This window comes from Epinephelus fuscoguttatus, linkage group LG18, assembly GCF_011397635.1.
Source record: "Epinephelus fuscoguttatus linkage group LG18, E.fuscoguttatus.final_Chr_v1".
Taxonomy (NCBI): Eukaryota; Metazoa; Chordata; class Actinopteri; order Perciformes; family Serranidae; genus Epinephelus; species Epinephelus fuscoguttatus.
This window is the reverse complement of record NC_064769.1, coordinates 33,677,077-33,694,425: the sequence shown is the minus strand read 5'-3', so window position 1 is coordinate 33,694,425 and position 17,349 is coordinate 33,677,077. Positions and strand designations below refer to the sequence as shown.

The following is a 17,349-nucleotide window of genomic DNA, read 5'->3' as shown; positions in this document are numbered from 1 at the left end:
TGTTTTTAAATAGATAGATAGATTAAATGAGTAATTTCCTAATTTCTTGTTTTCCTTTGGTATTTTTTGTTATATACAGATATGCAATAATGATTGCTGGGTAATATGTATGTTGATGTTATCCTATGTCAAGTGTCTGATCATGTGACAAGACAATATGTGCATGGTAGCGTGCACTGTGGCCCGTTGTAACTACCTTACACCACTGCTTAGGAGCCCTAAAAATTCTCACTTAAAAAACAAAAGCATACACAGCTGCTGCAGGGGAACTGAAACAGTATTACCATCCAAACATCAGCACCAAGGACAGCACCATTCTCCCAGTCCCTCCTGTTGTGGGCATCTGCATCAGCAAAGATTCGCTCTATTCAGGAGTCCTGAAAAGAGACTTGACCACTGTGACCTCTGACTCATGGAGGACAACAGCGCTGACGTGCAGCGTACCACTGAAGGACTGCTCTTCTTCTTCTTCTGTTCTTATCTCTTTAGTTGTTTACATTTGCTTTGCTTTAGTCTTGTCGCTCTACGTACGAGCAGAAGGGCAAACTAAACTCTGGATTAACTTCTCTTATTTTCTCCCTTTAGATTTTCGAGAACAAAGGAGCCATGATGGGCTGTTCAAATCCACATCCTCACTGTCAGGTACAAATGCACACACGTGCACAAACACACAAAGTATACATCTGACTTGCACAAATGTGCAAATGTAAAAACACTGAGTGATTTCAACCACATGAATAAGTTAAATGTCCTTTAAGTGTGAGCATCAAGTTCAGACATATAGACATACATGAACACACACACTGGGAGTGTCTTTCAACACCACTGCTTTCAAGGTGCAGCATTAACATGAAATAATAGGGATGCTTTCATCACATGTTGGCACGCTGCGTGTTATGTCACCGGTTCAGTTTGCACGTCTAAGATCCTTGCTTTTCAGATTGGCCGTGACAGTCAGGTTGGATGTGTTAAAAAGGACTCATGTAAAGTTCTGAGGCAGTCGAGTCTCAGCACAGAGGCTGTTAATTGCCTCCTCATTCAGAAATCACAGATGCCTGTGCGCCGTTGTCACATTTAGTGTAAGCGTGTGTCTGCTACTTCTCCGTTTTCAGATGTTTTTTTAAATGCGTAACCACATCTCGCTGTTATTACGGCATTTTCCTGCCTTTTGATGTTTGCCTATTCAGCAAGGTCATTCAGACAAAACTAATACAAAACAATCCTCACAACTTGGATTCATTTTTATGAAAAACCCTTTTGATTCTCATGATCTGAGGACCCTTAACGGATTAAAGGAATACGAATAACTTACAAGGTAATAGAGGAATGGACTCATAATGGTGTATATTTCTAACCATAACCAAGTGGTTTTCATGCCTAAACATATCAGCACATTCACTACAGTGTTGTAAAAAAGTTTCAACATATGCGCTACATTATAATGTGCATATCTGCGGTTTGCAGGAACACACAATGCCCATTACTTTACTTCACTGTAATGAGATTGCTTTCTGATTGGTTGCTGCTGTGAGTGGAAACCAATAGTACTTGAGCAAAATCTCACCAGAAAATGATTTTGGTAGAAGTAACAGTCATCGATTGGAATATTATTTTAGTGAAAGTCTTAAAGTAGCTGGCCTGCACTTCAGTATCAAAAGGAATTTTGTTATATTAAATATACTTAAGGGCGGCACGGTGGTGTGGTGGTTAGCACTCTCGCCTCACAGCAAGAGGGTTGCCGGTTCGATCCCGGGCGTGGGAGCCCTTCTGTGCGGAGTTTGCATGTTCTCCCCATGTCAGCGTGGGTTCTCTCCGGGCACTCCGGCTTCCTCCCACAGTCCAAAGACATGCAGATTGGGGACTAGGTTAATTGGTAACTCTAAATTGTCCGTAGGTGTGAATGTGAGTGTGAATGGTTGTCTGTCTCTATGTGTCAGCCCTGCGATAGTCTGGCGACCTGTCCAGGGTGTACCCTGCCTCTCGCCCGATGTAGCTGGGATAGGCTCCAGCCCCCCCGCGACCCTCAAGAGGATGAAGCAGTTAGAAGATGAAGATGAAATATACTTAAAGGATAACTTTGGTATTTTTCAACCTGGGCCCTATTTCCCCATGTGTATGTGTGCGTATGATTCATAGGTACAACTCGTTATAAAATTGGTTCAGTATTGAGGGAGGCGGATACAGCCAGCAGCCGCGAAATGAGCTAAACCGGTAATGGGGGCAAATGTGTCCCGTATAAGTTTGCACATTGAAAGTGCTTTTTTTCACCACTGACCGGTTCAGATCGCCAGCACTATCTCTGTAAATAGCATACTAAGCATTTCCCTTACCCTTCACTTCCTCTGGGCTGTGACGTCATCTCGCGAGAGCTTTGCTTGTTGCCGGAAGAAAACAGAGGAGCCATGCTGAGCGCCACTCAGAGTGGTGCTGGTTGTCCCGGAGTACAGCTGAGAGTTTTACTGCATCGATTGAAAACAATGGTTTGTGTTTGTGCTTATCCGAATTGCAAGAACAGGATGTCACGCAACACCCCGTACAGCTTTCATAGGCTGCCTTTGTCGGACGGCGAGATGCTGAAGTTGTGGCTAGTTGTGCTACAAATGGATGCTAACACTCCTGTCCAGACACTGCGCCTTGCAGACCATCGGGTCTCTCCCAAGACGACTACTGCCAGCCGAAGAAGAGAAGACATCCAATCCCAAAACACCTCTTCCTCAAGAAAACGGCTGCCCCACGAGTAGAGAGAGCTACAGACACAGTGGAGCAAAGCTCTCACGAGATGACGTCACACAGCCCAGAGGTAAGGGAAACGTTTACTATGCTATCTACAGAGATAGCACTGGCGATCTGAACCGGTCAGTGGCGAAAAAAAAGCACTTTTAATGTGCAAACTTATACGGGACGCATTTGCCCCCGTTACCGTTTTAGCTTGTTTCGCGGCTCCCGGCTGCATCCGCCTCCCTCAATACTGAACCAATTTTAAAACGAGGAAATAGGGCCCAGGTTGAAAAATACCGAAGTTATCCTTTCAGTATTGAAAGTAAAAGTACAAATAAATGCTGTCAATAAAAAAGCAAGCAGTCAGAACTATGAAGTTTATTTCTTTCTAACGTATAAACCACCTTAAAAATGGAACATATCTTAAACTCCAAGAAAGAAAAAGGTCTGCTTCATAACTCAAAGGAAGTTGAAGCGCAGCAGGGAACATCTTCCACTATTCATAGGGGATGAATGTGTGGAAAGGGTTCAGAACTTCAAATTTCTTGGCATCCACATCTCCAGTAACCTCACCTGGTCTGTCAGTACCACGTCTGCGGTGAAAAGGGCTCAACAACGTCTGCATTTCCTGAGGCTTCTGAGAAGGGGCGGTCTGAATACACAGCTGCTGGTGGTATTCTACCTTTCTGCCATTGAAAGCATACTGGTGTACTGCATCACAGTCTGGCACGCTGGCTGTTGTGCGATGGACAAGAAGGCTCTGCAGAGGGTAATAAAAACTGCCCAAAAAATTGTCAGCTGTTCTCTCCCCTCCCTTGATGACATCGCCAGTAGCGGCTATCTCAGCAGAGCCTCAACCATCATCACAGACTGTACGCATCCTGGTCACCATCTGGTCCACCTTCTGCCCTCTGGGAGGCGCTACAGATCACTCAAAACCCCGACTACCAGATTCAATCACAGCTTTTTTCCGATGGACTCAATAACACACACACCACACACCACTAATGCTCCTTCCGTGCAATACAAATAATTGACTCTTCTTCTCCATGTGCAATATTCTTGTTTTATTGATTGTTTTTTATCTATTTCTTTCTTTATTTATCTATGTATGTATGATATGAGATGAGATATGTGAATCTGGCACCTAACAGAGCAGCACTTTTAATTCCGTTGTATTGTTCTCAATATAATGACAATAAAGGCACTTTGACTTTGAACAAAATCCAGTTTTTCCTTTCCTCCTATTCCGTCTTTCATCTGTCCTCCCTTCCTTCCTTCCTTCCTTCCTTCCCCTTTTGTTGTAAGTAACTAAGATGCTAAGGGGAAATGTAATGGAGTAAATGTGAAAGTCAACAGAAATGTAAGGACTCAAACAAAGTGCAGGGGCCGATTTTCCTTAAGATTATCCTTAAAGTCTGAGTTAAGGATCCCTTGAAAACAAAATCGGTTGCACAAAACATCCTCAAGTCTGTTCCTTAAGGTTTCCTTAAAATACTACTCCTTATCTTGTTCTTCAATGAAGGAACTGCTTAGTTTGTTAAAACTGTTGCACAAAGAACCCTAGAAACCAAGGCAAAAACATAAAGTACTTCTGACTCCATCTTAACCGCAACATGGTTGAGTTTATGGAGAGTAATGAGAAAATTAAGGCATCTCGAGAAGAGGACACGCTTAACGATGAGCAAGTGATTTTGCACTTTAAATTTGATCAGAAGTCAGTTTATGATTGTGACCATTTCCAAAGCTGCCCTCTTCCATCCATCATTTTATGCAACGGGATCTTTCCAGTCAGTTATCGGTAAGGTATTTAATGTAAACCTTAAGTGTCACACTTAAGGAGCAAACTTGAGGTGTTTTGTGCAACCCAAAAGTACTGTAACACAGAATCATTACTTCATTACATTACATTACACTGCTGGTTGTAACATTATTGGTTCATCACGTTGATCACGTTTCCGTTTCCGCTGAAGAAGGAGTGTGAGTTTGTTTCCTGTGCTCGGTGCTTGGTTTTTGATTACTATTTCTGGACTCTTTGACCACTGATTCTTGATTACGGACATTGGATTAAGTGCTTGATCTCCCGGTTCGACCCCTGCTTGGAAAAAACGCTGATTTTATTCCAAGTTCCACTGCTCAACATTTGTGAAAAATAATAAACTATTTAATTGCAGATAAAGGCAGAAAACAATATATAACATGTTAAACACATGAAACCCTTCTGGTCTCGTTCATGTCAAAGGCAGCGCGCAGTAAAATCCTGAGAGTTTTCACTGAGTATTCTTCCAAAACTTTAAGAAACAGGTTGATATTTTTGGAGAAGTAGAAAAAGAAACTGCCAACTAACACCTCTGAAGTTTTCTAATTTACAGGTTATGTCTCAATCCCAAAATGTCGCACTATTTCTTAGAAAACAGTGTCTTAATTATGCCCTGTTGTCCACAGATACAGCAGCAGTGTTAGTGAAGTTGACCAAAAATAAAACAAAAAAACAAACCAAGAAATTTTGCAGCCTCCGAGGTGAGGAGCTTATTAAAGGTGTTATTGTAACTCTGCAGTTTTGCAGCTAATTGCATTGATGATTTCCTCCTCTCTAAGTTGATCAATGACATTTCAAATCCTCAGGATGTTGGATTGACTGAAATATTTGGCTCCCTGCGGGACAGGTAGAAACAAAGGTGACATTTTCTAAGGCTTGAATTGATTTTAAGGTTCTCCTTACACTGTATTCGACACCCAGGTCCCTCAGGTCAGCTGACCGGGGGCTCCTGACTGCCCCACGCTCCAGCTTTGAGCTCAGGGGTGATCGTGCCTTTGCTGTATCTGCCCCCAAACTGTGGAACAGCATCCCAATCCCAATCAGATACGTCCCCTTCAATGACTTTTTGAAATCCAGGCTCAAAATCTACTTTAATTCATTAGCGTTTTAGCGTCTTATTCCTTTTGTACAGCACTTTGGTTTTTAAATGTGCCTTAAAAATAGATTTGAGTGGAGTCCAGTGAGGCTATAATATAGAAATAAACAGCAGAGGGCAGTATGTGACCTCAGAATAACATGGATTCAACTCACTGTATCATATACTGCAGAAAGCTGCTTAAAAAAAAGGTAGAGGACGATAGAAGCACTGTACAACAAACAACTTCCTGATTAAGACGATTTTAAAACCCCTACACCATATGAATTCAGGTGCTGTCAAAGTCTCTTTTGTACTTGTATCAATGTTACAAGATCAAAAAATGTGTGTTTTGTTTTCATGTGGTCCACTGTGCAAGAATTTCAGACACAAAATCAAACCTAGATCTGGGCTTTGATGCTGCTTTTAAAAAGTTAGAGCAGTTTTGTTTCTTTTTTCCTGCAGTCCAGATTTCCCTTTCTTAAGACATCAAAGTCCAAGAAAAGAGTTGAGTAAATGTGTGCGGGTACAGCCAGACAACCCCTCCAGGCCAGAGCGCACGAAGCACAGATCTAAATCTTTGAAGAATAACGAACAGAAAATGTTAATCATGTTCTGCAGGCAGCGTTGCCTCTGATAACTTGGGTCTCGCAGGGACAAAGCTGTATGTATCTTTCTGTAAGTGGAGGAAGGAAAAACTTGTGCCTCTGGAAGAGTGATCGTCTTTTGCACATAAGTAACCCAGAGTATAAACAGTGTGAATTCTGTGAAGTGCTCAGAATGTGTTGTGTGGAAACATTTGCCTTGCAGGAGCAGATGGTTATTGAGTTTGTATTTCACTGTAGAGGAGCAACACAGTGAAGCTGACGTTAAAATAATAGTTGTTAAAGTGATAGTTCTGGTTTTTTGAAGTGGGGTTGTGCAGGTTACTCCTCAACAGTCAGATAGCAGATGTTGGTTGGCACATTCCCAGTTTGGAGAAGCGTCAGGAGTGCCGATACGGACGCTAAGCGGTGTACTGCTGTGGCTGTGTCAGAGCCACCAGACTCCATGTTATCATTTTAGCTCACTGAATACAGGAGCTGCTTTTCCACCTTTGCTGCTATCAGATAGTTAGTTAGTGTCGTGGTGTGACTTTGGCAAATCTGAACTAACCCTTTTAAATGCCAAAGTCACACAATAGCACAAATGAAGTAACTGACTGAGGCAGTAGTACACCAGCAGCTCCTGTGTTTTGCAGTGTTAAATTACTGTTTTTCTCAGTGGAGTCTGGCTTTGAAGAGTGCGATGTAACAGCTTCATTTCCCTGTCCGAATTGTTGTCTGACATTAACTTAAAGCAGTGAAAATACTCTAAATACACCATACACTTAAGCTCATATTGATTTTTGTTAAGCTGGGAAATATTATAGTGTAGATGACCTGATTTGGTTATGTGAGGAGAGGATCGTCCTCAGAACTGGTTGTCTGCAACAACTGAAGTAATGAAAGTGCCTACAATGACACTATGAATTGTTATGATGTACCAATTCTGCAGCTTTCTCTCGAGATGAAAAGACCCTCAAATGTGCACCTCTATCGCTGAGCCCCTCTTATTTTAAGTCTTGTTTATGCTACAACAATGTCAGCATGTGAAAGGATTATTTTAGCACTATGTGTCAACCAGAGAAGAAAAGCCACATTGACAAACTCAGTATTGGCAACACATTCTCACTCTGATTTCGTCACGTATCGATGTTTGGCAATGGATGCTGTGTCATCTTCACACATGTGGTTGGGGTTAGGCAACAAAAGCACGCAGTTGGGTTTAGAAAAAAAGAATAGGATATAGCTCTACATTCATACGGGAAGCGAACACCAGCCTCCGGGGTGAAAGTCGGTCGTTGTTGGACCCATCCACCACGCCTCCTGCCCACCCATTCAGACTATTCCCACCTTCACTTGTGTTGTTGCCCTGTCACGTTTCCCTCTGACACCGCCAGGCGCTAGGGCTGCAACTAACGATTATTTTCATTGTTGACTAATCTATCGATTATTTCTTTGATTAGTCGACTAATCATTTTATCGACAAATGTGTTAAAATGTTGAAAAATATCGGTCTGTCTCTCTCAAACCCACAAATTACGTCATCTAATGTGTTGTTTCATACTCATGCCAAAGGGTTTTAGTTCACCGTCATGGAAGAGTGTGTAAAGCTGCCAATATTTGAATGTAAGAAGCTGCATTAAGAGTATTCTGGGGTACTTTTATAGTACTTTTCTATGAAAAATGACTCAACCGATTAGTGGACTACTAGAATAGTCACCAATTATTTTAGTAGTCGATTAGTCATCAATTAGTCGACCAATCGTTGCAGCCCTACCAGGCACCGTTACAGAATAACAGCAACTGGCTGCATATCACACCCACATGAAAGGACAGCTTTTTTTGCCTGTGTCTGACGCCTGAAGTCACTGACCAAGTGCTGGTATTTGGCGACTTTGGAGTGAGACCGGGTTGGTCTTGGCGTTCCTTTTCCTTGCCTTGTTTGGAGTAATGATCCCACCATTCTCGGAACCCATCAGCTGTATTCGGCGTCTGACTTCCAGCACACGGCGATACAGCCTCTGGGGGCAGACCCCCAATTTTTTGGCATCCTGGTTTGATTTGGGCGGAGGAGGTGAATTTCCGTTTCCGACTTCCGTTTATATATAAGTAAATATGCTGAACCATCACGATGGATTCATAGTTTGCAGTGACGCCAATTATGTTCCGCCTCATAAGTTCACTGCATGGACAGTTTAACCTGGCAACAACTGCAGCCGGCTCAAACATGATTGGTCAATGTCACACAGACTACAAACAGCCTACAGCCAGAAACCAGGGCTCTTCCGCTCTTCCGCTCTTCTTCCAGAGGCAAGATCTCCGGGGTTTGCAGACTCTACATTCACTGAATGTGGAGTCTGTATATAGAGACTATGATCCCACTGAATGGCCAGTTGTGACATACTTTGATAATATTATCATATAAGCTAGCTAAGATCAAAATGGGCATTACATAGCTTAGTTAGCATCAACCTCCACAGTTCTTATGGACAAGTTAGCAAAATGCTTGCTGCACGTAGGCATTGAGTGTCTTCCTGCTGATACCTCATGTCTTGTGGCTGAAAGGCTCAAGTGCAACACACACCGCCGCCATATGCCACGCGTCAAAACGCCCGTCTCCATTATATTCTATGAACAAACCCACACTGGCACCAGCCCACTGCTCTATTTCCAGCGTGGCCGGCGCTGCGAGAAAAGCCTTTTATGTATGTCTCAGCCGCCGTAGTATCAACTCAAAGGGATGCTTAATGTTATTAAGTGTTTCAAATTTTTAATAAGACGATTTTGATAAGAAACTCACCGGTGAAATCCAAGCTATTGTTGTCTTAAAGTTTTTCCTCTTCTTCTTCCGTTACCTAGTGGGCTGGGGTGGGAAATACACTCGACAGTGCCGCTGCGCACCGCTGCAAATGTGTGTTGGGGGCGGCACTTGACTTGATCCCACCACGGGGGGGATGCACGTCAATGATAAATGGACCTGCACTTGTCGAGCCTAGTCTTCTAGTCTTCTGGCCACTCAAAGTGCTTTTACATTACGTCACATTCACACATTCACACACTGGTGGCCGAGGCTACCATACATGGTGCCAACTGCTGCTCAGTAACCATTCAAAAGCTCTCACACACCAATGGAACAGCCATTGGGAGCAATTTGGGGTTCAGTATCTTGCCCAAGGATACTTCGACATAAGGACTGGAGTAGCCGTGGATGTGCTCTGTCTCTATTGCTTAGCTTTGGTGTCGGTACTCCTGCCTGCTTCTCCAAAACGGGGAGCATGCCAGCCCATATTTACTGCACTATGGTATGGATAAGTACCTCAAACAACCCCACTTCAAAACATCCAAACCATACCTTTAAGAGTTAAAACTGTTATTATCCGAAGTTCCATCTTGTGGGAATATGGTATATACTTTCTCTTTTATACTTTCTCTTGTGTGCTATCTTTACTTTTCTCTGAGAATCAACAGTCTGCTGCTGGATAGATGAGAGATCTGTGTACACAAAAACACAGTTGCACAAATAGAGCTGCAGCTACAGATGTTGGCAGGCGCACAAACACATCCACACACTATTATAGATGCCTGGAGGCCTGCAGATATACCGCATTAACACATACAGCTCACACATTAACCTTGTCTGTCTCTTTCTGTCTTTACAGGATCATAACCACGGTGCAGCCTTTAGCCGACACTCAGAAATCATTAATATTAACATTACGCTGAGCTGGTTTCTGCTCCCAGTGCAGTAATTGTGTAGAAATCCCACCAAGGCTGAGGGCAAAAACACCAACAAACACTAATACCGCCCATCGTTTTTTAAAGATTATATTTTATTGGATTTGCTTTGTTACGTATTATTCATGGCTCTAAACCCAGGACGATACAGCTATATGACATGAGCCCCAGAGGCAAGGCCGGCAGGACACTCATAAACTGCGTCAGGATTAAAAAGTGATGAAGCTCCTTGATCATCGAGAGGACCCTTTATTTTACATTTTCCCCCGTGAAGTTAATGCGGCTTCTTGTAAAAGAGAGAGAGAGAAATAATTGTAGAGGCCTGTGACAGTGTGATTCCTGCACTGCATTCTGGGTGAAAAAGTGGAGGAGTTTTTAATCAGAAAACAATTTGCCATGCAGCCTGAAGCAGTGCTCCTTAAAGCAGCAGAGAATGCCTCTGATTATTACTCTGTTCATGCAATGGGATATTATAATTGGAAAAACCTACTCCTGGTGACACAAATATGTTACTTTCACTAAATCTCTGTTTTAAAAGCCCCGAAATCTCTTTAAAAAATTAAGACAAAAGGGCAAAAATACCCCTTGAAAGCCGTTTAAAATCATGCCTACCCTGCTGTATTCACAAATACTAAAAAGACACCAATCTAGAGTGGAAAAGAAAGACCACTGTCAGTCTGAAACACAAACAGCCTTGCTCCTCAGTGCAGCAATGACTAATCAGTATTCCGGGGAGGATCTCACTCATCAGAGCATGAATATGTATTGCACACTTGCATTCCTGCATAAACTTGTGTGCATTAGTTTGGATGCTAATCATAATAAACCCTTATGTAAATACCTCCCATTCAAAACCCCAGTAACTGTTGTCTCAGGTAGTGATTAATCATGCAGCAGTCAGTCAGTAGTTACATGTTAGAGTCATTCGCCACTCCTTCCCTGCTTTTACAGCCATTAAAACACCATTAAATGTGAACATAAATAATCCGAATGCCTGTCATGATGTTCACTGTTATCCATAAAGGGCTTTCTGAGACGCAGTAGAAGTGCATTATGAAGCTAATTCTGCAGCCCTAAAAGTGTTGTTCCCCAAAGCGTGATTGAAAATGAAGTGCAGTGCTCTAACGCAGATGAATGTTTTGACGGACAGCATCTCATCTGTTTTAGAGCATCAAACTGTCTGTTTTCTCCAGGGATGTTTATTTTTTTCCAATCACGGTTAATATAGGCGTCTCATTTAGAGGAATACTGTGTGCTGCAGAACGCCGGTTGGTGGCTGATGAGAGGAAACTTTCAGTAATGTGTTTGTTTCAGTTAGATATCAAAACAGCTGCTTTAAACAATCAGGAAGTTATTTTGATCAGGGAACGTGGGTTCCTGTTTCCATGGGCGCTGGGTGGGCAGACGATAACAATACAGTGCAGGCCAACAAGTCCAGAAAGAGCAGGTAATGTGGGATTTATACTTCTGCGTCGAATCAACGCCATACCTACGGTGTAGGCTCTGCGGTGACGTAGAACCTACGCAGTAGCCTGACGTGCACCTTCCCAGAAATGTAACTACACATCGCAGTGACGCAGACCTCCTGTCTATTTCTGTAAGATGAAACCATTTCCCTCAGTGGAAACAAAGCTTTGATTTACTTTAATTTCACAGATAAGAAACAATAAATTGTGAAGACAATAAAGCCTCCACAAAAATAGCAGGTTAAGTCTTGTGCGTGATTTATCCTGGCTTCAAATGAGCAGAGGAAATCTCTGCTGATCACTAGGCTAATTTATACAATGTAAAATGCCATAGGCTTGCGCTAATAACGTTAGCATGTTGTATTTGTTTGGAAAACATGTTTAGTATAAGACAGTTGTTTTGTCAGGGAACCTTGTGAGTTGTCATGGAGCTGAATTTTGTAACGTTACCTTTGTTAAATGTTGCTGCTGTCCCTGGTTTTATATGAGAAGAGGAAAAGTCCACTAGCCGCTTGGCTAATTTATACAATGTAAAATGCCATAGACTTGTGCTAATAACGTTAGCATGTTATATTTGTTTGGAAAACGTGTCCAGATAAAGACAAGTGTTTGTCTGTGAATGCTGCGAGTTATAGTGAAGCTGATTTGTGTCCTTGTGTTTGAAATTGTCTCTACTGAGCCATGGTTAATGTGTGTTTTGAATCAGCTAAACTTTACAGCACTTCACAGAAACCCCACCGCCAACTAGTGTTGTGGAGGTGTAACTGCAGAGTGACACAGACACACCACTGCACAAGTATAAATGCTCACAACGGCGTAGGCTACAAATGTAGGGTCTCCCACACGAGTATCAATCACTCACAATACGATATTATTGCGATAGATTATGATTATCTTTTTTTCCCAACTGTAAACTAAACTTTGTCAACATCAATTTCACCTCAGAAGATAAAGTTGTCAGTCTGTTCATCTGATTCTAATGACTTTTACTGCCGCAAAATGGGATGCAAAGCAGACAGACTGACCAACACCATCATAAAACCTGTCAGAAAAGCTGCGTACACCTGACAAACTGGACTATTGGCAGATTTAACACCCATGTTCGAAGCGCTGTCTGTTACATTCTTGTACTGCATTTTGCAGGAGGTGTGCAATGTTTGCACCGGTGTGACCTTCGTGCCCTGCTCTAGTTTTGAGAACATGAGACAGCAGTCTCCAGTCCTCTGTGAGATAATGTGGCGTTATAGTCACATATGAATCCACTGACCTTGAAGTCAAGGCGTCACAAGTTAACGCCACCCTTTCTGCTTCACCCAAAGATTCCTCAACTTCATTCTTCACTCCTTTCTCCACATGAAGTCGGTGATGTTGTTGCTCTCTAAGAGTTGGATGGTAGTTGTGGTATGCTAAGAGTGTCCAGTGTTGGTTGATTTTTCGGCAGAGGGTCTATGTACCATACCGATAGTGTTCAGTGGAAACGGGGCTGTAGGCACAAAAACAAAGGAAAATAGGGTCCAGGTTTTACCAAAATACCAAGTCCCCAAGTTTCCCTTTAAAGCCCCTTAAATCTTAGTTTTAAATCTTAAGCATTTCTCTATAATACTTAACTTCCTCGTGGTATTTACTGAGAGTTTAAGTGAAACCTAATCTAGGTTTCCGCTAATCTGCTTCATCAGGACTGTGTGGGTGAGGTTTGCTCAGATTTGAGTGACAGTCGCTCGCCAGCAAACAAACAACCCAACAACTGATTCTGACTCAGATGTTGCTAAATCATGATTGATTTTTCCCAACATATCCCCATCCACTTCAAACCAGTGACAGAGAAAACATCTTGTGAAATAACCACAACTGTTATAAGTTTGGCAGAATTTTTTGCGTTTGTGTACTTAAACACCCCAATGCTCACAGTGAGAAGCTGATTGAGAAAATGTGTTTTCAGGGCCTGTGTATGGCCCCTTGCTGTTCGCTGTGATGAAGTACCTATCTCAATTACATTTTAGTGTCTGCAAGTTGATTTTTTACACTGTATTGAAATAAATGAAAGCCAGCGGCTGCGGGGGGAAACTCATTTATCAATCTAAAAAGCCCGAATGGGAAAATGAAAGTGAGTTTTGAAACTCAGAAATCCCTGCACCTGTGAAACAGCCATTGATTGAATAGTATTGATAAATAACCCCATTAAATCACAGGTTTAATGGGGTCATTTGAAATCAGGGGAGAGGGGGAAATGTGGGCAGATTGCTTGTTACCACGTAAATTCTCTAAACAGACATACACATACATAATGTTAAGGTTTTCTAGATTTCTGTTACGTCTCATCAACGTCTTCCTCCATCTTCTTCCTGCTTCTTGTGATATCATAGGTGTGGGCCAGCAACTTCCTGCCTAATGAGCCGGCTCTGTCAGATCGCTGTCAGAGAGCCTACTATCAGAAATATGGAGAACCGTTGCTGCTGCAATACGCCAGACAAGAGGCTGAGAAAAAGGTACGGACATATACGTATAAACACAAAGGCAATACGGTAACACTTTACTTGAAGGTATCTACATAAGAGTGACACTCTCATAACTATGACATGACACTGTCATGAACTTGTCATAAACATTATGTACATGTCATAAACATTTATGACTGCTGTCATTAAGTGTCATTTGGTTTTTGTAATGACAAGTTGACATTGTTTGGGTTGTCTTGATTATGACAACTTGACATTAACCAGGATGACATTACCAGAATATGTCTTTGTCATAACAACTTGACATTAACAAGAAATGCACCTCTTTTTGTGTTTATGACAAGGTGACATAATGATTATTATAATTAGATGTGCAAGGTTACAGACTGATTCTAACACTCGGTCGGATAGATGTCTGGCAGGATACGACACAAAACTGGCTGTCATGACACCATTATGACAGTGTAATGAATACATTCTTTGACCTAAAGTAAAGTGGTACCATTTTGATTTGTCATTAAGATATCATGAAGCATAAGACTAATTATAATAATCATTATGTCAAGTTGTCATTATAAGGACATTACCAGAAGTTGTCTTTGTCATGTTGACATTAAATTTGTTTGGGATGTCCTTATTATGACAACTTGACATTAACCAGGATGACATTACCAGAAGATGTTTTTGTCATGACAACTTGACATTAAATTTGTTTGGAATGTCCTTATAATGACGACTTGACATTAACCAGAATGACAAAATAGGAAGATGTCTTTGTATCAATCAGTATGTCAACTTGTCATAAACACAAAAAGAGTATTTTTTTTGTTAATGTCAAGTCATGACATTACCAATTCATCTTATTAAAAAACATTTGATGTAAATTTTACCCTCAGAAAGTTGTAGTTTTCGGTCTCTCTGGTCTCATCTAGGTCCGCTTTAGTTAATACATGCAGCAAATCTGGCATCCCAGTCTACAAAGGTCAGACAGAGTGAATCAACCAACAGAAGCTGTTTAAAAGGCACGCGCTTATTTTAAATTGCTAAATGGATTACCTCACTAAAATCTGGATTTGATGACCATGGGGAGTCATTCCAGCTAACTGTGTGATAATAGTTTATAATAAACATCGGTAGAACGTTTTAAATGTCTCTAAATATGAGAGTTTTTCTCACCGTGCCTGCCCTCATTGCCTCTCCCTTCATCCATCCACTTCCACCTTCCCCATCATGCTTCCCCCTCTTTCTCTCACTTCATCTTTCTCCTTTTTCCTATCAGCACACCGCCTGTCTTTCAGTCGGTGAAGCGTGTCATTGGACAGCAGAGATGCTCATTAGCATAATGCTGCGGCATCCATCTTTAACCTGCGTGAATATTAGGAAAACCAACTCTGTGTGTGTGTGTGTGTGTGTGTGTGTGTGTGTGTGTGTGTGAGAGAGTGATGTTCCAGTCGTGTGTGTGCGGAGCATCAGCAGCAGTAACCATCAAAGGCAGCGGCTAACGGAGCACAGAGCGCATTAAGCTTTATGGCAAACGCGTAATTAGTAAGCAGACATTTGGTGGAGGCTGTGAACTAAGCCTCTGCAGGAGAATTAGACCTGACAGAGACATGGCTTCTTTGCTTTGCTCCCTCAGAGACATGGCTTTTTTGATACTTTACTATGTGATGCACTTAATCTCAGGTTATATTCGCAGCTAAACCTCCTCTTGAAACTGAGTTCACTTGTCTGTCAGTGATAAGCCAATCAGATGTGCAGCCACTTTACTCCTGATGTAGTCATTGCAGTCCTTTATTACCTTTTAGGCTTCCACCTCGAAGTCGTCCTTTGAGTTTTAGTATTAATGGCAGGTTATAGATGAGCATTTGATGTCACTCTTTGTTTCTTGTGCTGTGTTTGTGTATACACGTTCTTACATCTGTTTTAGATCGAACAGAAAGCCTTCATTTTATTACTTTTTAGCATTTCATTAAAAGTTTGTGTCAGAGAAAGTCCTGAAAAGCAAACAACAGCAAGTATATTTTTGCAGGTGTTTATTTAACCAGACTGTTTAGTGTTTGTTCACACTGCCTACTAGAAAATATGAAGTTGTCTCAACAAAATAAATGCAGAAATCATTATTTTTGCAGCCTTACTTTTTAAAGCTGTAGAAGAAGCAGTAGAATATTAAAATACAAACTTTTTTTAATTTAATTTATTTTGTTTGAAATGTTTATTTTCAATGAATAGTTTGATATTTTGGAAGACACGGTATTTATCTTCATGCCGCGAGTTAGTTGATAAGATTGATACCATTCTCAGGTATGCATGCACCATAAATACACAGCTATAGAGGCAGCAGCTGTTAGCTTAGCCTAGCATATTGTTGTTACATGTTGTTGAGGTTAAATTTTTTGTTTTACTGTCCTGCCTATATGTAGACATAAGGGATGTACTTTGTAGTAGAACGACCGTCATTTACGTTGACTTCTTTTGGTTGCATGACCATGAAACCTTTTTGAGTGGCAGACTTTGGGCCTTTTCCACTATCACTTTTGGCCGCGCTGAGTCAAGCCATGCCATGCTGATTGCACTTCCATTATCAGATTAGACGCACTATGCCACTCAAAGCTGCGCCACAGATGGACCTTCATTCCAAAAGCGGGATAGCCTACCCTCAAGCTGGTAGTGGTGACGTCTTCTATATTAAAGGAATAGTGCACCCAAAAATGAAAATTCAGCCATTATCTACTCACCCATATGCTGAGAGAGGCTCAGGTGAAGTTTTAGAGTCCTCACATCACATGCGGAGATCCAAGGGGAGAGGAGATAGCAACACAACTCCACCTAATGGAGGCTGTGTGTGTGTTTTTGGACGTTTGAATCTGGGGCACCGTCAGCCTGCATTAGGTAGAGTTGTGCTGCTACCTCCTCTCCCCTTGGATCTCCGCAAGTGTTGTGAGGACTCTAAAGCTTTACCTGAGCCTCCCTCGGCATATGGGTGAGTAGATAATGGCTGAATTTTTATTTTTGGGTGCACTATCCCTTTAACGGTAGCAAAATGGTACACAGGAAGGTATGTAAGAACATGATGGGGTGGTTGCCTGGCAACACCTGCAAAATGCTTTCTTTGTGATCGGGGCCTAAAGCAGAGTAAGGCGGGCCATGCCTGCACGATCCTAGGGTTCACAAATTCACACCCTGGACCATTTTTGGGCTGGGCAACCAGTGGAGACTCTATGAAATTAATTACTGGTCAGATATTGGCTGAGCTAATCAATGAATCAAACATCATTTCAACTTTATTTTACACCAGGTATGCAACTACAGAGTTTAGCATTCACACTAGACATTATAACCAGGACAAAATGATTATTAGCCTGAAAAAAGTGGGGACAAAGTGAAACCTGCAACTACTTTGCTGTTTTTCTTTCCCACAACAAATCAGCATCATTATTTTTGGCTGATTAGCTGCGACACACAAAGCTGAAATCCACTTGGTCTGTCTCAAGAGTAG

At 41.8% G+C, this 17,349-nt stretch overlaps 1 protein-coding gene across 1 annotated transcript in view; it reads left to right on the top strand.

Annotated features, from left to right (window-relative positions):
• The window catches only part of galt (galactose-1-phosphate uridylyltransferase), a 57,765-nt gene that overhangs the window by 15,110 nt on the left and 25,306 nt on the right, over window positions 1-17,349 (top strand). The window contains exons 6-7 of the mRNA XM_049603652.1: window positions 586-642; window positions 13,761-13,883. Coding sequence (XP_049459609.1) covers window positions 586-642; window positions 13,761-13,883 — 180 coding nt within the window. The remainder of the gene's footprint in view (window positions 1-585; window positions 643-13,760; window positions 13,884-17,349) is intronic.